The sequence below is a fragment of the Danio rerio genome, chromosome 16 (assembly GCF_049306965.1).
Source record: "Danio rerio strain Tuebingen ecotype United States chromosome 16, GRCz12tu, whole genome shotgun sequence".
NCBI classification, from domain to species: Eukaryota; Metazoa; Chordata; class Actinopteri; order Cypriniformes; family Danionidae; genus Danio; species Danio rerio.
In genome coordinates, this window is record NC_133191.1 from 34,952,501 (window position 1) to 34,975,457 (window position 22,957).

General features: G+C 35.9%; 1 protein-coding gene across 4 annotated transcripts in view; it reads right to left on the minus strand.

Moving 5' to 3' along the window:
- Nucleotides 1–3,155: 3,155 nt before the first annotated feature.
- Nucleotides 3,156–22,957, minus strand: part of chd4b (chromodomain helicase DNA binding protein 4b) — a 28,377-nt gene continuing 8,575 nt past the window's right edge. For 2 of the 4 annotated variants that reach the window (XM_073926146.1, XM_021466939.2), the window contains 31 exons: nt 22,696–22,944; nt 21,208–21,411; nt 20,688–20,899; nt 20,470–20,601; nt 20,286–20,382; nt 19,805–19,996; nt 19,104–19,304; nt 18,819–18,956; nt 18,064–18,185; nt 17,804–17,977; nt 17,407–17,548; nt 17,152–17,283; nt 16,961–17,078; nt 16,749–16,873; nt 16,552–16,644; nt 16,317–16,458; nt 12,676–12,845; nt 11,974–12,151; nt 11,094–11,180; nt 10,906–11,000; nt 10,424–10,557; nt 9,738–9,882; nt 9,482–9,638; nt 9,077–9,171; nt 8,721–8,946; nt 7,712–7,765; nt 7,470–7,634; nt 7,281–7,389; nt 5,408–5,540; nt 5,123–5,318; nt 3,156–4,549 (listed from right to left, as the gene is read on the minus strand). In XM_073926146.1, the coding sequence (XP_073782247.1) occupies nt 4,374–4,549; nt 5,123–5,318; nt 5,408–5,540; nt 7,281–7,389; nt 7,470–7,634; nt 7,712–7,765; nt 8,721–8,946; nt 9,077–9,171; nt 9,482–9,638; nt 9,738–9,882; nt 10,424–10,557; nt 10,906–11,000; nt 11,094–11,180; nt 11,974–12,151; nt 12,676–12,845; nt 16,317–16,458; nt 16,552–16,644; nt 16,749–16,873; nt 16,961–17,078; nt 17,152–17,283; nt 17,407–17,548; nt 17,804–17,977; nt 18,064–18,185; nt 18,819–18,956; nt 19,104–19,304; nt 19,805–19,996; nt 20,286–20,382; nt 20,470–20,601; nt 20,688–20,899; nt 21,208–21,411; nt 22,696–22,944 (4,593 nt within the window). In that variant the 3' untranslated portion in view covers nt 3,156–4,373. Of the gene's footprint in view, nt 4,550–5,122; nt 5,319–5,407; nt 5,541–7,280; nt 7,390–7,469; nt 7,635–7,711; nt 7,766–8,720; nt 8,947–9,076; nt 9,172–9,481; nt 9,639–9,737; nt 9,883–10,423; nt 10,558–10,905; nt 11,001–11,093; nt 11,181–11,961; nt 12,152–12,675; nt 12,846–16,316; nt 16,459–16,551; nt 16,645–16,748; nt 16,874–16,960; nt 17,079–17,151; nt 17,284–17,406; nt 17,549–17,803; nt 17,978–18,063; nt 18,186–18,818; nt 18,957–19,103; nt 19,305–19,804; nt 19,997–20,285; nt 20,383–20,469; nt 20,602–20,687; nt 20,900–21,207; nt 21,412–22,695; nt 22,945–22,957 lie in introns of all 4 variants that reach the window. The other 2 variants (XM_073926145.1, XM_021466938.2) reach the window with 1 other exon arrangement.

Consider the following 22,957-nt stretch of genomic DNA (forward strand, 5'->3'; position numbering starts at 1 on the left):
TTGAGCTGTTCTGTTCTGAGCTTTGTATAAATATTAGAACTATGAGGCTGTCTGCATCTCAAAATATGACTGGATTAAGATTCAAATTCTAATAGATTTCAATTAAACTGAATATGATTTGTACGAGTGTTTGATTTGGATTCAAATTTAATTTGATTTGGGTTCCTATTTGATGCAATATATGTATTTTCCACTGATCCAGTTGATTTGGAATGAAATTTCAGTTGGATTGAGTTGCATTAAGGTTTTAGGTTAAGCTTTTGTTTGGTTGTGTGTGTGTGTGTGTGTGTGTGTGTGTGTGTGTGTGTGTGTGCGCGCATAGTCAGCAAGTACGAAAAGCCCTTAATTATTATAATTTTATGTGTATATATATATATATATATATATATATATATATATATATATATATATATATATATATATATATATATATATATGTGTGTGTGTGTGTGTGTGTGTGTGTGTGTGTGTGTGCGTGTGTGTATAATTAGCCTTTTAACTAGGATTCCTATATTTGGATCACCAATAGAGCACTACAGAGTATCCTCTATACAGGCTGGATGCAAAAAAAAGCTCATTTAAAAAAGGAATAAAAAAGAAACATGCAAAACATATTTCGAAAAAAAAAAAATTCAGAGGTTAGAATAAAGTTAATCTTTACAGACAAAATAACTAACACAACTTACCCATTTCTGGAGATGTACAGGTACTCTTCAAAGTCACCATGGTATCAAAACAACCAGTTAATTTCAAGCCAAGAGTGAGCCAAATCAACATTAAAAGAGATGAAACCTGTTGTATAACAGAGAAATGGTTGAAAACAAGTTGGAAAATTTTGCATACTTGAAGATAGAAAGATCAGAAATGTGTTGCTTACCCACATGACATGTTGTTGTCCTCTTCTGTTCAATATGTGGTTGTACACGCACAGTGAACCAATGTCCGATTCTGATCTTACACAAAACAAATCAAACATTGCATCTATGCCATGCAGACTGATCTAATAACATCCAATGTGAAGGCTTGACTAACAAAACTAAAGTCCTGTGCATCTCCTCTTTCAAGTCTTCAATTCCCAAGACATATTTGCTCTGATAAGTTATCTGCCTACACCCACCCACTTTAGTAAATTGTCATAATTTCCCCATCCTGTATTTTTTTTTTTTTTTTGTCATTTATTAACTTGTTCTTTCTTCTTTTTCAGCTCCATCCTAACCCATCCGCTAATTTCCCAGTTGGATTCAAAAACACTTTCTAACATACACACATAAATCTTCAATTAAAAGTTTACGTTTCTATTTGATTTCTTTTGATTGTTTTTTTTTCAGCAGGGCTGTAAATTAGCCTATGTTACATGTTAAAGCACTCAAAAAAACGCAAACTACAACATTCTCTCCAGTGGAAGATTATTAATTTTTCCAAGTTAGATCTTGCCATTAATGACATGTTGGCCGTTACAAGATGGCGGATATTGTGCTGTCCAAAAAAAAAAAAAAAAGAAAATTATATGATATCTTTCTGACATTGTGAGAAATTGTCATTTTGATGACAACATGACAGTATAAAAAAGATGATATTATTATGTTAAATGTAGAAGAAATTATCATTATCAAAAATAAATGAATAAAAATGTTTTACTCAAATCAGTAAATACAGGCGTAAATCCAGAGAAATTAAGAATAGGCAATTCGTCTTTTGTTTTCCACTTCATTATTATTGTTAATACTCAAAATTCTTCATTTACTTTGAAGGCTTGGAATCCACAAGAAAAAAATATATTTACAGTAAATCATGTTTTTAACCATTATACCATTAATATTTCTGCAACTCCAAACAACAAACACTCCAACAAACACTACAGCATACTAGATCTACTATAGTGAACTCATAAACTAGGAAATACTGTAGTTTGTACTACAGTAAACAATGACTTTTGAAATGTACAGAAAACTTTATAGTTTAAATTACTGCTGTTTTATTACCACAGCAACTATAGAACTGACACAGAAAATTATTTTCAGTATAGTATGGTTCAGAAACAAGACAGTTGTGTATTTATAATATCCTGCTGGAAAAACAGCATATGAAAAATATCTAAAATACTTTAGTAATTCCTGCTGAAAAGCAATGCGTGTTCTGGCAAACTTTTGATGCTAGTTTTTGTTGGTCCCTCGCTGGTCAGAAATAGAAAATAACCAGCAAAAAAACAAGCAAGACCAAGCAAACCAGAATCTTATCAGTATAGACTTTTTTCAGCAAAGATTTTATTAGTTGTTTTGAGACCAAATTTTCTTGAGGTGCAAGTTCATAAATCGTGATTTACCTGACTAAAGTTTATATATCTTAGGTAAGAGCGAATCATTTTGAGCTACAAACCAAATATAAAACCGACTGGATCTCCAGTAAACAAGTTTTTGCACCCTTCCAAAATTTGTGATGCGACAAGCAACATACACACGCGACGCACCCCCAAATATGCAAACCATGCAAGACTGAACTGAAAAATAAAATTAAAAAATAAATAAAATTGCGTAAAATTTTTTTATTGAATTAATTCAAACCATTTCTACACAATTTTTTACACTGTATATCCACACTATTAAATCTGAAGTACGCGTCTAAAAACACGAGTATGTGGAGTTGATTTACTCTATTGTTGAACATTGAAATAGTTCTCCCAAAAGTGAAAATTCTGTCATCTTTTACTCGCACTCCATTAGTTTCAAACTCATTTGAGTTATTCTGTTAAACTGGTAGCTGTTGACTTCCAGCTGCTTAATTCCTCCTCCTTTGAATGTCAATGGCAACCCTTTTTTAATTCTGGAGATATGGAACCACTTGAGGGTGAGGACATTTTCATTTTGTGGTCAACTTTATTTTTTTAATACACTTAAGCATGGCTAAATGGTTTAAGTGTATTCAAAACATCAAGAATAAACTATTTGTAAGGCTGCAGTTTATTCAGTTCAAAGATTTATGCTAATTTTACAATGTTTATTATGAATCAATGTCATATTTCAGCAAAACCTCTACTAAACTTAGCTTTGCACCAAGCCTAAAATATGTTTGGACACCCACTATTTATATAAAAAAAAATAATAAATCTAAAAAAATTAAAGCAGCCAACACCTAAACAAAGAATCAATCAAACCATACTTTGTTACCTTTTTATTGCAGGTCTGAAAAAAGAAAACAGGAACATAAGACAACAATAACAGGGTAACAACGATAATTACAAAGTGAGATATTCAAAACTTCCGAAAGTGTAAAATTAGACGTTAAATTAACAGCTGTATTTGTTTTCACCTGTGCTAGCGGGATTTGTCTTATAGGAAGAAGAAACCGTGGCACAATCTCCAATTACATTACCCAGGAGCAGTTTAGGAGAGGCGATGGGACATCTTTACAAGCACGGAATTAATAAACAATGGTGAACATAGAACTCAACTCTTTTTAAAGCAGCGGTTCTGGAAAAAACTTCATTATAATATATATCATTTTAAATCTAAAGGAATGAAAGGTCATTTCATGGCCTTACATGAGCTGTGGCCCTGTCCAAAACACATCTGTGAAGTTCCAAAGACTATAGGGTGTTCTATTTGACATTTTTGATTCATAAAGAGTGATTTTGTGTTCCTTATTTTTGGAGAAGATGCGTCAGTGGACTATTACCTTACAGTCTATCTGTACTCACATGTCAACCATGTCTCATGGTGGCATTTGGGACGGGGATCTGCATTTACATCAGCATATACCTTTCACTCAACTTTCAACATCTGCTTGATGGTACTTGCAGTAGTACAAGAATGAAACCACATGATTTCAGGTTCAAGATTCAAAAACACATCTGAAATTCAAGCTTGGAACATGATTGTGGAAATGCACAAAAAACAAGCAGTGATTTAACTAGTGTGAATTACAACATAATACACACCTGAGGAAAAAACATCCTCACTGCAAAATCCTATCCATGCAAGGCAATAAATCCACATCAGCTCTTCAACATAGCCCTGCTTTTACGTCTACACTGCAGAGTGGGTGACCTGGAAAACCTGAACTGGACTTCTATGGAGAATAATTTGAGTGAAATATGTTTGCATCTTTCTAGTCAGCAAGTGTGTGTGTCTGTGTGTGTTCACAAGATATTTTAACAGAAAAGGGTGGAATGACTCTAAATCGAGTTTTACGGGAAAAGTAAGGTTACCACAGTGTGTTAGCAAAGAACCGCTCCACTCTCATTCGGTCCATACTAAATGCGGGCAGCTTGAACTTATTTCAGATATATACAACGCATCTGATCACCTGAGCCAGGTGCACGTCTATATGTGTGAGATGAATCCTCATGGTGATTAATGTGAGGTACGGGTGGGTCATCAGCGTTGCGCCTGCGTCTGCGTGACCTCGGGTCCTCTGCTGGCCAGCCGGCTAAGGATGCTTCTTTCTGACATCTGCAGCCGCACAGCGACGGGTGGTATTCGAGCGATGGTTGCTGGCAGTCGAGTCACATCTGCCTTCATGTCGCTGAGAAGCTCCTCCAGTTGTTTGAGAACTGACAGAATGATTGGTGATAGGAGAGATGTTTGAACAGGTCCGCATTTAATTGGATATTTAAAGCAAGTGTATTCATCAGTCTTAATATTTCTGCCTGTATTGTTGCTACAGGATGTAACGATCAACTCAAATGTGGTGTGAAAAACTGAAGTTAGATACTAAGTGTGAAGTTTGTGGCTTTGACCTGTTCTGTTCTGAGCTTTGTATAAATGTTAGGACTTTTGAGGCTGTCTCCATCTCAAAATATGACTGGATTAGGATTCAGATTCTAATAGATTTCAATTAAACTCATTAAATTCAGTTTTGTTTGGCTTCAATTTTTGTTTCTTTTTTTTCATCCAAGTTCATTTGGATTTAGAGTGAGAATTCAACTTCAAATTGTTTTATATTAGATATGATCAGTTTCAGATTTTAATCAACTTTTAATTATAATTCAATTCAAATTAGTGTAGATGAATTCTTTGAAGTTCTGATCATGTGTGTTTGTGATTTCGCGTATTTACATTTCAACCTCCTGGGCAAATTTGTGGCATTTATATTGTGCACTATATTGTTATGGGGATTGCTGTACCTTTGTGTAGAACTGCATTAGCAGGCTTGTTTCCTGACATAGACTCCTTGCTGAGATGCTGGTGTGACTCTGCCAGACACTCCACCTCACTGAAGCGCGTGTTCAGTGCCATTGAGGGGTGAGAAGGATCTTCAGTCATGTTTAAATACGCAGCACGTCTGAGCTGCTCCTCAATCACCAGAGCCTGTTCCAACAGCTAAAAGAGACAAATGGTCCTGTTGAAAGAGGAGCTAACAAATGCACCTCTGGGCAAACTTTAGCGGGCAGTTTCTGTACATCTCTGACCTTAAACCTGCGAGCAAGGAACTTGTTTTTAATCTCGAGGAAGTTCCCTCTGCTCATTTCTCCTTTAAACGGTTCATTGAGGATGGCGAACCTCGGGTCATTCTGCACATCCTGCCAGCGGGCATAACCATGGCTAATAGTACAAAGGTTAAGGACAATAGTTTTGAAAATAGTTCAGTTTGAAGATGAATATTATTCAAAAATAAACTAGCAGCAGTTACATATGAGATATATAATAAGTTGAAACCCACAGCTTTGTTGAAATATTCAATTCAATTCGATTCAGCTTTATTTGTATAGCGCTTTTACAATGTAGATTGTCAAAGCAGCTTTACATAAATGGTCATAGTAACTGGATCAGGGTAGTTCATTTTTTAGTGTTTAAGTTCAGTAAATATAAATTGTTAACCCTTGTACTCTTTAAATTGACTACCCCTTCGTTATTGTTTATGACTGTGTTTGCCACACTGACTTCCATTATAAAGACATTTTTTGATTGCAAAGGGATGGCAGCATGTAATCATGCATTCATGATTGTTGGTGGTTTTTCCTGTTGGGAAGAGGTAAAATGTGTAATTTTTACTGTTGACCATCAGTTGGCACCGTTAAGAAAAAGTGTCTGGCTTTTATATGGAATACTATTGAGTAGAAGAATGAGTGTAAATAGAGTAAAAAAAAACACACACACGAAAAAAAAATATATATATATATATAGTAAGAGTAAATACACTTACTATGTTTTTAGAGAAGAGTTGCTTATTTAGATTTTCTCAGACATATAAAGATAAGTGCGCAAAGGTCTCTCTTTCTCAAACACACATACACACACACACACACACACACACACTGTACTCCATATATAGATGCCAGAAACTATGCATTTTTGCACTGCAACTGATTAAAAAAAAAAAAAAACAGTAACAATTAAACATTTTACCTCTTTCCAACAGGAACATCAGCAACAATCAAGAATGCATGATTATATATTGTGTCATGGCTTTGCGATCAAAAAATAGCAAATGAGCAAAACAGCCACCATTATAACAAAAGGGTAGTATTAACCATAGTGTATTGTTTGGCATTTTTCCAAATCAATCCATTTGCTGAAAGTGAGAAAGTTGTGGCTAAATTAAGACTTAAAGTCACCCCAAAGTGGATGAAAACATCCACAACAGAACACAAGGGTTAAAGTGTAAAAGATTTTCTTTATAAAAACAGAGCTTAAAGTATCAAATAAATTGTTGGTCACACTTTACAATAAGGTTCATTAGTTAATGTTGATTAATGCATTTACTAACATGAACAAATAATGAACAATACATTTACTACTGTATTTGTTCATATTAGTCAATGTTAGTTAATGAAAATACAGCAGTTCATTGTTAGTTCATGTTAACTCATGGTGCATTAACTAATGTTAACAAGCATTGACTTGAATGTTAATAATGCATTAGTAAATGTTCAATTATGATTAATAAATGCTGTACGCGTGTTGTTCATTATTAGGTAATGTTAGTAAATGCATTAACTAATGAACCTTATTGTAAAGTGTTACCAGATTGTTTATAATGGCAATAATTGATTTAATCACTACATGTGTACACAATTTTTCGAATTTCAATAAAAAATTTCTTTATTAAAAAAAAATGGTTTGTTTCCCGACTTCTGACTTCATACTTTTATTTGTCATACAGTTTAGTTTTAATAGCCTGCGTTATTAAAAAATGCAATAATTAGGAATGAGTGTGCTTCCAAACTTCGACCTGGGACTGTATTCTAAATAACACAAACAATAAAATATATGTCTACCTCCTTTTAGTGAATCAAGCACTAATTACCAAAACGATAAATGTAATTTCACCAATAAGGATACAATATGATCCCAGCCAGGAGCCAGTAGTCATGGCGACGATGCCAGATCTCATAAGTCTTCTTGGTGACTGTAGCGGCTCTCTCTTCATTCTGCCAGAGTGAGTGCAGCTCTGCAGAGAGAAAAACAGAGAGTTCATTGATTCGAAATTGGCCAGCACATACACACACACACAGTAAATTCCCATCGTACCTGTGAAACCTCCATCAGCGATGTTAAACATGAACCTCTGCTTCACTGCTTTCTTTTTCTCCTCACTCACTCCATCCCCTCCTCCGCTTGTCTCTTTGGCATTCTCTCCATTCTGCAGCTTTGCAGAGTCCTCGGGTTTCACTCCGTCCTTCTCATCTTTCAGTTCTGCTTCAAGAGAGAGAGATTATTGACTGTAACAGTTAAATATGGTATAAAGGTGTCATATTTCTTTCATTGCGTACCTTTCTTTTCATCGCTGGCTGGGCTAGTGTCCATTTTTTCTTCAGAAGACTCTTCTGCAATTGATATGACCAGTTAAAATTTCAAAGAAATATCTATTGGAATTTGAATAGCAGGAAGAGGATTTTTAAAGTATTCTATAAGTGCCTAAATTGTATCCTTTAAGAAGTATAAACAATTATTCAAATTCATCATTAATCAATTATTTTTTTTTAATAAAATGTATAATTTAATTAATAATTTATTAAATAAGGCTGTACCAAGCTAACTGTGTGTTCACACCAAAGGCGGTATAAGCGTCAATGTTCACTCTGGCGACAACTCTGTCTGCCTTCACAGCTCCAGCGGCAAGATGTTGCGCACTTTATCAAATTTATTTAACAATGAAAGATCAAGTTGTTTTGTGTGGGGTGGTTTTGCTTCCCTTATTCAATGTGTCCATATGTCTGAAGTATTCTGAAGTAATTATAGTTAGCAAGAGATTCACGCTTTTTTAAACAACAAAGTATATATAACTTTAATGCACATCAGTTCCTCTCCAGTAACTTTTTTAAATGTATTTCTCTGTAAGAAAACTTTGCAAATAACTGGAAATCAGGTGACCGCAATAATCAAACTCTTAGAAACAACCATGGTCAGAACCAAAGTTCACAGTGACTGTTCTCTGGACTCCTCTCAAGCGGTGGACTTCAACATTCCAATTGGTTGCTGCCAAACCGCATCACAGCTCATTACCAATTAAGTTGACTTGATTTCAACTCATCGATGCCCACATTGGCAAGATGTGCCGTGCAGCTCCTTGCCGACGGCTCCCATTGATAATGAATGACTTCCAGCTTACTTTGAGGCTCTCACCGCTTTCGGTGTGAACACATAGTAACAGTTAATCAAAATAATTTCGATTTATAGATTTCAGTTCTTCAATTTAATTAAATTGTAATATAAGACAACTGTAATGGCAAATAAAAATGTGTAAAACAATTTCATATTTTGAAGATTTTAGTGCTTCACCTTTGGTTTTTGTTGAATCTCCACTGTTTGTGGCATCTGAACCATCAGCTTTGACATCTGAAGACATGTTCTCCTTTGATTCCGCAGATTTCTCTTTCTCTCCGTCTTTTTCATTTTCTCTGCTCCCTCCATCCTTTTCTGAAGAGGCTTCGCTTTCTTTATCCGTTTTCTCCTCTTTTTTTGCAGAACTGGGGGATTTCTCACCTTCGTCTGGAATCTCAATGATCTGAGGAAAAAAAAAAAACAATGTGAGAATGAGAGCTGGAGCTGTGAAGAAAGACAAAGTGAGATAGGCAGGTGTTTACAAAAGGAAGAGGTTTAAAAACAGAGAAACTGATATTTTAAATAATAAGTACTTCATCTTCCTGTCTGGAGCCTTTCACCTCCTTCTCTCCGTCTCCCTCAGTCTTCTCCTCCAGCTCTTTAATGTCCTCGGTCTTGGAAAGATCTTCTGTTTGGATAAAAGAGAGCCTGACTAATGAATAATGATTCAATTATTTTATTAAAATGACAAATTGTTTGTGAATGAAGAATCTGTGAATGAAGAATCTGCTTTGAAACATGCAGATTGTCAGATGTTCATTGGACCCATTGAAGAATTTCGTTAGATACATTTGTTCAGTTTTTTTAGTTACATATAAAGTTGACATAAGTTCACATATAATTATATATGTTATGTTATTATATGTTAGCTTTGCATCAAACAATTGTTTTGTTTTATATTTAGATCACAATAACAGCACTGAAGTGCATGTGTGTACCAGGTGCTGGTGTGTTAGGCTGTGTATCTGCAGGCGTCCCAGTAGAGGGCGTTTTGGGATCTTCTCCAGCTGCAATGGCCGCTGCCCTCTTGCTTTCCTCCAGTTCTTTCATCCAGGGCATTGACCACTGACCGTTGACATGCTCAAACTCCTGAACCTGTACAAAAACACAACATCCTGTCATATAACACCACCACTGCAATTCATAGCTCTCTTCTGACCATTAAAGCACAAGAAATTATAACTTTACACACACCTTCTTGCGAATAAGTGACATGACACCAATGCGTGTGAGAACGTGTTGTCGTGACAGTCCTTCACGAGGAACGCCATCAGCAAATGTTTCTGCTCCATCAGCGCCTGGTTCACACAGATGACGCATAAAGAGGGACACGTATGCCCTGGAAAGAATAATTGAAAAAAAGATCTTAAGTAAACGAAGTAAAAAAAAGACAAAAAATGCACATGCCTGAGGTTGCATTTTCTTTTTAAACAGTGCTTTAGTATGAAAATGCTCTTCAGACAGACTGCTGTTTTTACTGAATTACAGAAAAATTATCAGTGTCCATGCTATACAACCTAAAAGACATGATTCAGAACTATAATACACAATCACTAGGGTTGTGCATATTTAGCCAGTCTCTGTAATTGCAGATCAGTGAAATGTTTAGATATAAAACAAATCAGGAAACAATATGCAACAGTCTCAAAGACGAGTCAGAAAGACTTCCTAAAACATAAACTGGCATTTCAGTCTATTTATACTCAAACAAAAAACAAGCAGTTCCACACTAAAATGGTGTGTTCTGCATTTTCTGTGCTCCTTTTTGCAGTTTGAAGACTCTCTAAAGTATTGTAACCATATGTAACCATAACAAAAGTTATGCATTTTAAAACGAAAACGCACTAGTCTAAACAGTTACTGTGTAAAGTCAAACTCACTTGAACTCTTTCTCTGATTTGCCTCGTAGGTCTCTAACGAGCCACTGGGTGGTGAAAGCATCCTGAGGTGGCATCCCGTAACGCATCACTGCATTTAGGAAGGCCTTCCTCTGTCGTGCATTGAAGCCCAGCACCTAATGAGGGGAGAGAATCACTGTCACTGCATATGTGGAGGAACTAGCTAAAAGAAGAAACGTGGATCAACCTGCCAGATATCTGAATCAGACAGTTTTCTTTTATTCAACCGATCTCTGTTCCAGACTAGCATACAAATCTGCATTTTATTTAGCCTCTGTACTTTTATTTGGACAGGTGTGTTTTATGTTGTATATTTTTCATAAAGCTAATGTTAAATCATTTTACTTCACATTTGAAACGACAGAAAATCTTATTTTTCAAAAAAGAAACATCAACAGAAGGAAACAATCATGGAAATATCAAGATGGGCACATCACTAGCTGAAAAGGTAAGTGAATTTAAACCTCGATGTTTCCTCCCACTCTGGCCAGTAGGGGAGGCAGGGGTTTGTCTTTGTCATTCCTCAAGCCTTTGCGACTTGGTCTTCGAGAGTTAGCGGCTGTTATTGAACCAAGAGGAACATGTCAGTAAAATGTATACATGTACGACAAACTTTTATTAACAAAAATAATGGTTTCAATTTGTTTCTTACCTTCAGATCGTTCATCAAAGTCCTCATCACCCTCTTCTGAAGCCACAGAGTAATCTGATTGGTTATCAGACTGATCATCCTGCCAGTCTGAGAATCCAAATGAGTGGGACAAAATATTTATGAGTATTTGGGTTGACTTGCAGAGGAAATATTTATTTGAAGGGAACAAAACAATTGGGATTCATGCTCACACTCAAAACAGAAAGGTCAAATGTTTAAACAAGACTGGAGTTGATTTCATAAGTTAATATAATATAATATAATATAATATAATATAATATAATATAATATAATATAATATAATATAATATAATATAATATAATATAATATAATATAATATAATATAAACATTTATAATCAATGTGTAACTGCATAATATATCATAAACAATATAATGTAATTATCGGTATAGTATACACTTTAAAACATCTGTCTCTGTCAAATTACTTTAACATTAATTCTAACTTTAACATTATTGTGAAATGTTGAAAGAAAATTCTCAACAAAGACTGCATAATTAAATAAGAATTATTAAAGTGATAAATGATCGACTTTTGAAATGTCAGATAAATTATCACATTACATTTTAGTGCCTAATATACAACATATCTTCCGCATTTAATTTTAAAAGAATATGAGAACATTATTTTAAGAATAAGTCTGCAAACATTTGACTTTTAGTTTATCTATTATCTATTTAAATAATAAACAATAATAAACAGACAAAACACAACACACAAAGAGTAAAGAAATCTTCCAGACCTTGAGATCACACCAATACGTTCGTCTTTATCCACAGCACACGCGCACATACTCACAAACATAAAGGGAAAGAGCAGTAAAAAAGGAAATAAAGTGCGTCTGTACCCCGTCTACTACCTCTGTCCTCCTGTGAACAGTCATTGTAGTTAACAGGTTTGCGTGGCCGTTTGCCTTTGCCCAGATGACGAGCGAGATCTTCCTGCTGCTGCTCGTAATGATGCCGCAGCAGTTTCTCCCAGTAATCAGGATCTACACTCTCCTCCTGCTTAATGATCTCTCTATCCACATCCTCCTCCTGCGAAATACACCATGTTATAACACATGCAGTCAAACAAAAAAATTATTCTGCCACATTTAGTATAGACGGTTATTATTATGAAGGACTAAAGCACACTATAGGTGATGTAAATGAAAAAATATAGTAATTTATGCCATATTATATCCAAATATTCTTCAAAGTAACTTAAAACCAGGATAAAGTGAAGCAGCTTAAGCAGTGAAAAAATATTGAAGATCGGGTTGACAGGGGAGACTACAGGATGTCATTGAGGCTAAAGTAAACCAACAATGTATTGATAATTGTGCAACTATACGCTGTGGTTTTGGTTGATTGTAATCCATTGCATATCATACTTTTCTTTCCATTATCTGACATTATCAAGATAAACTTATTCTGATATTTTATAAGCATTTTATAAGCTAAGGTGAATAAATTGTGATATTGTGAGAAATGTCAAAGATGTCTCAATAAAATTTGGTTCGACTATATATAATACCAAAACAAACCAAGCACAGACAGTGAATCGCACTCAAACTCACCTCCTCATCTTCATCTTTGACCACATATTGGGCCACTTTAAATGAGCTCAAGTATTCATTCATACTCTGCAGTTCTGTGTCCTCCGTTGCGTCTTGGTTTCGATCCAACAAGCGATCAATCGCCTTGTCATCATAGTGAATAACACTGCTGTCTTCTTCTTTATTGTCACCTGGATGGGAGAAATTTATTGAATTTAGAATTGATTTACTTTGTCCCAATCTTGTATTGTGCCCATTTCCATTGATTTCCTATATTTACTTACACAACTCATTTACTTCCCATATTAGTTATTGCTATACATACTTGATGCACTGGCAATGATAAGTATTAAAAACTGATAATGCTTTTCTAACGCAAATCCGTGAGGGAAAGACATAGTGATATGGTAGATAAAAATACAACGGCGCTGATTTAAAGTGAGTGGTAAATAGGTCACAGAGAAGGTGATGCTATTTATTTCAGCCCAAGGCTCAACAATAATAATTTTTGGCTGGCACAGTCAGGCCAATATGTCAGATGTTTACCTTTAACATTTTCCCATCCAGGATCAAATGAATGCCTGCTTCAAAGTACATTCACAAAACTGATTTCATATGCATAGAAAGCACAATAAACAGTTGAATTTTCAACCTGCTTTAAACTACAATGCCAAAATATGGTTGAAATAATGTTCCAGCATCATATTCATGTAAAATAATCCAACATACTTAAGCTGACCTGTACTTTTAAATCATTTAATGAAATGAGAGAACATACATTTTTTTTTATTCTAAATGATAAAACAATTTAAATTGGGTAAAACCTAGTGATAAAAAAATTATAAGGATTTAAAATGGTTATTAAATAATACTCTATTAAAATGGCTATTTAATTATGCTTGACTGTGAGCATAATATTTTGGGACTGCACTGTGATCCTTAAACACTTACTGGATTTTAAGTATTCTAAGTGGATTCAAGTATTTTAATGTCATTTAAAAAGGTTTTAAAATTTGAATCACAGGTAGCTACACTGTATAAACTAATGTTACACTGAACTACATTTTAAAGGGTGTCTTGTGTACTGTATGGTTGTAAAATTCAGATTTACAGGGAAAAATGAAGGCTGTACTATACTTTCCTATGTACTGTCAATACATGTATATGCATGTATATGGTCAAATCCATATTTAGCAGAAACCATTTTAACCTCCTAAAGCATCAGAGTGAAACTGATCTTACTAAAATACACACTCAGGGTGTCATGCTTAGTTTAAACCTCTAAATAACGCTCAACTGAAAGCAGAAGTTCACCTCTACACCATGACAACGTTTATGCATATGAAGTACTGATTAATTCACAAAATAATTCACCCTATTGCTGCGTTCACATCAGATGTGGATGAAGCATCAATCGCGATTTACATACTAAGTAAATTGTTTCGCACAAATTGCTTGAGTGGAAAAATCTGAACTTCTCTTGTAGAGGCATGTTTATGACATAGTGCTTGTCGTTAATGTCCCGAGGGGAAATCCTCTTGCTAACACCGGACAACACTTCATCAAACTGGGCTTGGCACAGTCAGAAGCACCGATGAAAGCCTCCATCTTCCAGGTATAATTTCTGGAGGAGTTGATGTACTCCATTGTTTCCTCTAGGATTTTTTCCAGCTGTGGCGGCAGACTCTGTTGGCCATTTTACACAGATCTACCAATACATGTGTCTTTATTTCATTGACAAATGTCATGGGCGCAGTTTTAAGTTGAGATTGCATTCATGTAATAGCCTACGATTATGTCAATCTCTGCTTGAGCGCCGATTTCTGTTCGTCCACAAAACATCTTGCGCGCCCTCAAATATACGCTGCTCAGGTGCAGATTTTTTTACGCGCCCTCAAATAAACGTGTCATTTAATGTGTTTATGTAGCGAGTATGTCTCCAACATTTATTAGATTTGCTAGGAATATTTATGAATGTCTCAGACAGACTTGCGGAGCGGACCGCGGCATTAATGCTTCCTGAAGTAAAGTGAAACGGCTATAAACTCCAGCAAGATTAAGTCATTATATGCAGAGCCACAGACCTTTATCTATAAATAAAGTATAATTATGGAAACTGTGTTCATCATAACTAAAACTACGCCGTGTTTGCTGGTCTCACGCATCACGCACCTGTCAGTCAGTCAGCACGCCACCTTAAAGAGTTAAACAGAACGCACAGCACTACTATGGTCACAGAAAAGTTTGCGCTGTTATTATTCACTTACCTTTTCATACGTTTTCGGTGCAATTTTAACCCGCTATTTAAAAAAACGACTGAATATTTTGAATAAGAAGCTGTAATGTAGCCGTGGCTGGATGAATTTTGGTGTGGCGCCAAGACACGGAAGAATGAATGTAGCGGAAACCATGAACTCACAGAGCGGGGTGCACCTCTAAAATGGTCTAGTGGATTCGGACACAGTGCCCAAAAAATATATGCTGTTTTTCAGCTTTCATAAAGCACATAAACACAGCTACTTTCTCAATAAAATCCATGTTCGCCATTTACCAATGAAGCTAGAATCCCAGGGCAGACAGAAGCCCTGACCACGATCTGAATCTGCATCTATTGTGAAGCGACGCGCGAATGAAGTGAGCAACTTAAAAATGTTTACAAGTCTATTAAAGCCTAATCTATACTTCTGCGTCGACTGATCGGCGTGACCCACAGCACATGCCTTGCGCAATTTATAATTCTGCACGCTGTTTGTGTTGCTCTGCAATAACACTTCTGAAACGCTAGCTGGCAGTGGGTTTTTATGTTCCTTTACGTTGAGTTTCTTCGCTGGTGTTTTGCTTTTTCTAAATGCTACCTTAATGTCGAAGTAGCTCAAACTTGCTCATTTTGAGGCAGGAACCGGTGAACGTGCAACAACTTTAAATCACAAGGTAAACACATAACAAAACTTTTCATCTTGACCTCCTTCATGGACTCGACACTTGTAAACAATTGCTCCAATGGGTTCGCGCAGCTCTCAGTCCCGCCAAGACTCCTCACCGCTACCAAGCTGACCAATCCCATAGCATGCACTACGCTTCATTAGGACATGTTGTTACATTTTTTAAGACGTGCGCCTCAGTGACAGCCATGGCTGGGGCTATGCGGCCACATGCAGGCTGCGCCAGAGCATACATGCACTTGATGCAGTAGTATAAATCAGACCTACAATTCATTCAAGCATTTTATGTCTCGTGTGAACACAGCAATAAAGAGACAGTTCACCAAAAAAAGAAAATTGTCATCCTTTTCTTACCTTTCACTTCTTCAAAAAAGTTTTTTGCAATTACAAATGAAGATATTCTAAAAACTGCACCCATTGTTTTTTTTCCAACTATGAAAGATGATAGGTGCCAGCAACTAGCATTCTTCAAAATACCTTCTTTTGTGTTCAACAAAAAAAGAAACTCATGGAAGATTTAAAGCCACATCAGGGAGAATAAACGAGGAGGTAATTTTCATTTTTGGATGAACCATCCCTTTAACTAAAAGCTGAACATCTGTAACATACAGTTGCAAGTTTGACTGCAATTAAATAGCATAACAGTTTTGTCAATTGTCTACTTTCTGACTGCAAATAAAGGTCATGCCTACAAGATAAATCCTTCAATATTTTTCTCACCCTCTCCAAGTTCGTCTTTGAAAAGCTGCTCTGTGCCAAACTTCAAGATGTCATCCAACTCTTGTTTGGACATGGATCCTGCCTTGGAGCCCAGACCAGGTCGCACCACCAGATGGGTCAACATCATCTTCTTCTTTGCCACCTAAAAAAACAAAAAAAGGAGAAATGTTTTATTGCCAGCCCTTTTATCAACATGGATTTTTCTGGGGTTCAAAACAACTGCTTAATTTCTCACCTGTGTAATTCTCTCCTCTACAGACGCTTTAGTGACAAATCGATAGATCATCACCTTCTTGTTCTGACCAATACGATGTGCCCTGCTAAATGCCTACAAAAAATTTAATAAATCAAAAATCAGGAGTTCGTTCATTCATTCTCACAGAAGTGCAGGTGTTTCAACTTTGAGATAAGATATTTGATGTTCGCCACTACCTGGATGTCATTATGCGGGTTCCAGTCAGAGTCGTAGATGATGACAGTGTCAGCAGTTGCCAAATTGATACCCAAACCTCCTGCTCTGGTAGACAGGAGAAAGACAAACTGGGGAGCACCAGGAGCTGCAGCAAGAGCAAAAATTCAGGTTTAGTCATAGCATTGCATGCATAATGCATCATTTGTAAAAATGTGTGGAATTTTCCCCTCACCATTAAATCGGTCAATGGCTTCTTGTCTCATTCCTCCAGTCACTCCTCCATCTATTCTTTCATACTTGTATCCTTCATTCTCCAAAAAGTCTTCCAGCAGATCCAACATTTTTGTCATCTACATCCATTTATAAAGCATACATAAGTATATAGTTAAGCATCTGTATTTTATGCATTGCTCTTGTGCGTACCTGTGAGAATATAAGAACTCTGTGTCCGCCCTCCTTCAGTTTTTTCAGCATCTTAAACAGAAGCATCAGTTTCCCAGAAGCCTTTGTGAGGGCACTGCCATCATACATGCCATTGGGCATTTTAGGAGCTTCCTGCAAAAATCACATCCTTTTAAAGATCAGCTGAAAGTAGCATTGTTGTTCATTTAAAAAACTAAGAGCTTCAGCTCCCCCAAAATGGTACAGTCCTAGTCAAGAGAGAGGGTGGAATCTTACAGTAGCAGCTGTGGGAAAGAGGTAGGGGTGGTTACAGCACTTCTTCAGGTCCATAACCACATTGAGCAGAGACACCTGATTTCCTCCACCACGGGTGTTCAGAGCTTCAAAGTTGCGTGTCAGGATGTACTTATAGTACTTCCTGTTGCAGAAAAACAGGAAGATCAAATCAGTGGCTATTATCGTCAAAAACACTTAACAAATTTAATGAAAATGCATTAGCTGTCCTATCAAACGTTAATTTATACAGACTGAAAATTCAAAATTATTCATCTGTCACTAATACAGTTAAAAAAAACAAGCTGTGAATAACAGAGGCTGTCCAGCAGGTGGCGCAAATGAGTCTGAATGATTTTATAAATGTCCATTATCAGAAAATGCTTAATATGTATCATACTTCTGCATGGGACTGAGCTCCACACGCACGATGAGTTCAGTTTTTGAGGGCATGTGCTTGAAGACATCTGCTTTGAGTCTTCGAAGCATGTGTGGACCCAACATGTCATGCAGTTTCTTAATTTGGTCCTCTTTAGCAATGTCAGCAAACTCTTCCAGGAAACCTTCCAGATTACTGAAACACACAACTTTAACACTTAACAACATACCAAAATCCTGAGGGTACAGAGATATCCCCTCACTTATCAATTTCACACTTACTTGAACCTCTCAGGTGTGAGAAAGTTGAGCAGATGGAAGAGCTCCTCCAAGTTGTTCTGTAAAGGTGTGCCGGTCAACAGCAGCTTATGCTGAAGAGGGTAGTTATTCAACACACGGAAGAACTGTAAGAAAAAGAAAAAGGGGAAAAAATGTGTTACTTTGACATCAAAGACTTTTTAGTACAGTATTGATGGAGTTAAATCATTAATTCACTTTCATAGTGCTTCAAACCTATAATTGATTTTCTTCAACAAGCATTCAAAACCATAAAAACAGAGCACAAGAGCTTCTGAGTATTCTAAACTAGTCTGATAGCTTTAAAGTGAGGGAAAAAAGTTAAAGGCAAGTAGTTAAAGCATTTGGATCACTAAAGAACTAAATCAGAGAGATTTATGAATTAATAATATGTAGTTCATAGTTTTTTATATGTTATCATGTGAGCTAGAGACAATGTCATGATTTACGGTAAACAATGGTTTAAATTTTGGTTTGTTTTTCAAATAAAACATTCAGAATGAGAATAGCACAGACTCAAATGGATTTTTTTTTTGATGCTTTTCAGAAAAACTGAAAGCTATATAAAAACAACAATCACTTGATTAATCAAAATTCTTTGTCTTTCAAGAACGAAAAACAAGGTAATACAGCCTTAGAATGACATCAGGGTAAATAATGAGTAATTGATGACAAAATGTTACAAGCCCTTTAAGCAGTACGTGTTTTTGTGTGTCAATGGTCTGACACAAGGATCTTACCTTTGACTGGTTATTTTTCAGTCTGTGTGCTTCATCTACCACAAGACAGGCCCAGTCAATAGAGCCCAGGATGGCTTGATCGATGGTGATGAGCTCATAGGATGTCAGCAGCACATGAAACTTCACAGCAGCCTCTTTCTGTATAGTTTGAGAGATTGAGAAACATCACATAAAACACAGTTGAAAACAAGGGAGCACACCTACAAACTACATCCCACACTGGTGTAAGCCGAATACACTGCTTTAACGACTCATAAGAGCCCTCCTTTTATCTGGCCTTCATACCTTCATTTTGGAGGCTTTCTTCCCACCGCGGATGGCATTGTCCTCAAAGGTGAATTCATTCTCTCGTATGACCGCTCTGCTGTCTTTATCACCCACATAAGTGACCACGTACATGTCAGGAGCCCACATCTCGAACTCCCTCTCCCAGTTAATAATGGTGGACAGGGGTGCACTGACCAGGAACGGACCCTTCGAGTGACCCTGAAAGAGAAATTACAGAATGCACTGCATTATAACCCTTTAAGCCCAATTTTTACCAATTTGTACCATTTATACTTATATATAAAAATGATGAGGTTTTTATATCTTTTATGATTTTTTTTATATCTGAAAAAATAATTAAACTACAATAAAAATAAAATTATTTCACTACCTTTGAAGATCATGATTATAATCTTTTCTTTGAAAGTAATATTTTTATTTACCAAAGATGCAATAAACATGAAAAGTCAAAGTAATAGATTTGTTAAAAAAAGCTTTTAAACTTTCTATAACTAAAGAAAGTTTTCAAAATAATAAGGAACACATCTGAAGTGTCATGCAACACTTTAGAAAAAGAGTAATGGCTGCTGAAAGCTCTTTTGATGCTACAATTTTAATGTATTGATCAAATAAATGCAGCATTGGTGAGCAAAAGAGTTACTCTAATAGCAATAACAAGAGTCCCAAAAGCGCAGTTAAAATATTCTTTAAAAACACACCTCTTTGTAAAGAGAGTAGAGGAAGACAGCCGTCTGAACGGTCTTTCCAAGACCCATTTCATCTGCCAAAATGGTGTCTGTGCCCTGAGCCCAAGAAAAACGCAGCCAGTTCAAACCCTCCAGCTGGTATGGGTGAAGCGTACCGCCGGTGGAGTCCAGATAATCCGGCTGCCTGTCAAACTTTATAGTGGGCTGAAAATAGAAGACAAAATATTAATTTTTTTATTTGATTAATTGATTTCAAACAGTTAATCCATTCTTAAAATAATAAACTCATTTTATCATAATCAACAAAATATATTATCAATCTATTTTAACCAGTTCAAAATCACAAGCTTATTATTAAAGAATTATTAAATAATCAAGTTGCTGATATGTAATGCAAAATGTAATAGACAAATATATTTAGCGATATAGTTTAATTTAAGTTAATAATCAATAAGGACAGAAGCTGAATCTAAGTGATTATAACATTTCTTACATCAACCACAGGATTGGCAGGAGGCCTCTCCGTCTTCCTCACTTTCACCTTCTTCATCTTTTTACCTGGTCTGCCCTCTTCTCCGAGCATCAGCTCCCTGATAATAAAAGAATAAAGAGATGCTTATTGAATTATAACTGTACTGCATTGCTGTTTCATAGTGTTTAATTCTCTATGCATGTACCTGTGGTTCCAGTAATGTTGCTTGTATGTTTCAAAGTCTGGTACATCCATGTCTTCGGACTCCCAGGTTGACTGATCATACGGCAGATCTCTCCATTTGATCAGATAGTGAACATTGTTCTTTTTATCCACACTGCCAGAGAGAACAAGACAAGTTTATGTCCAAATAGTTCAGCAGATATTGTGCTTCAAGAGGCTTTGGTGTCTGAATCCTCTCACCTGTGATTTAAGATGCGGTGAATGAAGAGCCACTCTATCTTTACGCCAAAGCGTCCATACTTGTCCTCCATACGGGCATAGAAGGGATCTTTATTCTTCCTTTTACAGCTCTTATCCTCGTCTCCCTCAGCACCCATCTCTAGATTGGGGGGCTCCTCCATATCTGTCTTTCGCTGGTAGTTACGGAACATTACCTGACAGTTCAGCTCCAACTGTGACGAGAAACAGAAAGATATGTGTAGCTGGAAGAGTGGATAGTTACAGTATGCAAACTTATTGAAACAAAAGTAATATTTAAAGCAGGACACAGAATAACAGTGCTAGAATCAACAATTAATAATTTCTGAAACCAATACTGGATATTTTATCAGTGCAGCTTTTATTTTTCCAATTTCTTACCCAATAAATGTTTCACTTCACATTCAATTAAACAAAATTATATAGAATCAATGCCCCTCCTTGCATAATCTTGCATCCCTACTTACAAGAAAACATGTGCATTATAAATAATGTGTATTACCTGTAATTCTTGGACCCAAGAACAGTGCCAATATGACTTGTTGCACCACTTTACAAAGAACTCTCTCTCCTTCCGACCAATCATAGGGGGAGGATCTGGAGCCTCAGCTGGAAGGTCTGCAGGGCGGGGCACGGGCATGGGTGGAGGTGCTTCACCCCAGCGCCAGGTCAGAACTTTCTGGACTTTGCCCTTCAGTGGAGGACTCTGAGAAATCATATAGAAGCATTATATTCTGAATGCTCTGCAGAACTGAACTATACAATGCATGTTCATTTAGATAAATTATGTTCAATAAAATGTATACATTTTCAAACATGCTGCAATTTAATATTTCCAGGCAGCTGATATAATGCAATTAATAATACGCAAACAAAACATGCACAAAGACATACATACACTTTATTGATGGAGAATGAGAGCAGTGTTTCTGCAAGTTTTACCAAGTTAAATTTAAGAATTTTTAAGACCATTATGAAGGAAATTTTACACATATACAGGGCTAAACACTAAGGATGGAATGGTTGAGTTCAAAAAAAAAAAAAAAAAAAAAAAAAAAAAAAAAAAAAAAAAAAGATTTTAACTTACCTCATGAAAACTATTTAAATATTTAGTTGTTTCTTAACAACATTTTGTAAATAGGACTAGTTAAATGATCTAATTTAAATATGTACTTGTTAAAATAAAAACAACTTTAATAAACTAAATTTAGGTTATGCACAACAATGTCTAAAATACATGGCGAACTTTTACACAAATGTTTTTGCAAGGGAGACAATTTCACAATACTGGTAAATATTTAATATATTTAGCTTTTGTTCAAAATTTTATTGAGATGGATTATTGGCGATTGGTCCGCCCGATTGGGTAACTTCACATAAACAGGGCAAAATGAAGATGTCTTTACAATGCTTAAAAACCTACAACATACAATTTGTCAATTTAAAAACTTAAGGTCTAAAATTTTGAAAATTAAGACCCTGCAGACACCCTGTACTTCTTTTTTCACTCAGAGAGTTTCAGTTTTACTTTAAAAAAATTACTCATGCTTTATTTATAAATGCTTTTGCATTTGTAGCAAATGTTGTTTATAATGAATCCCACTAACATATCTATTTAATATTTTATATTCCAGTTAAATGTTTCAATATTGTAACATTTTAAATATCTGTTGTGGTAAGAAAAAGTTTGGCAATATTTGTTTAACTTTATTGCTTAGTTATTATTAAATTATTATTAGAAAATGTGACTCAAACACTTGAATGCAACTTATGAACAACTTGAAGTTTTCCCCACAACCCAGCTTTAACATTTAAAGTCAGATATGACCAGACACAATTTTAGACAATTTTAGATATGATCAGACATTTTTTCCAGAAAAATACTGTAGTTTAATTCTTTAAAGTTAATTTGGAATTTGCAATTATTAAGGGTAAATTCTAAACATACCGGCACCTCTAAAAAAAAATCTAAATTCAAAAACTCTCTCACCAGGCAGCGTGGGCAAATCCACTCTCCATTGGGGATGTCTGGCAGGGGCGGATTGAGACAGTGCAAGTGGTAGGACGAGGGACATGTGTCACAGCAAAGCAGCTCTCCTCCATCCTTGCACACACGGCAAAACTCCATATGGTGATCGTCCTCCTCCTCCACATCTCCATCATCCCTCCTTCCATCATCGTTCTCCTCCTCGCCCTCAGAACTCTCCTCGCGGGCCTCCCATTGAATGCCCTCCTTCTCCTGAGAGAGAGAC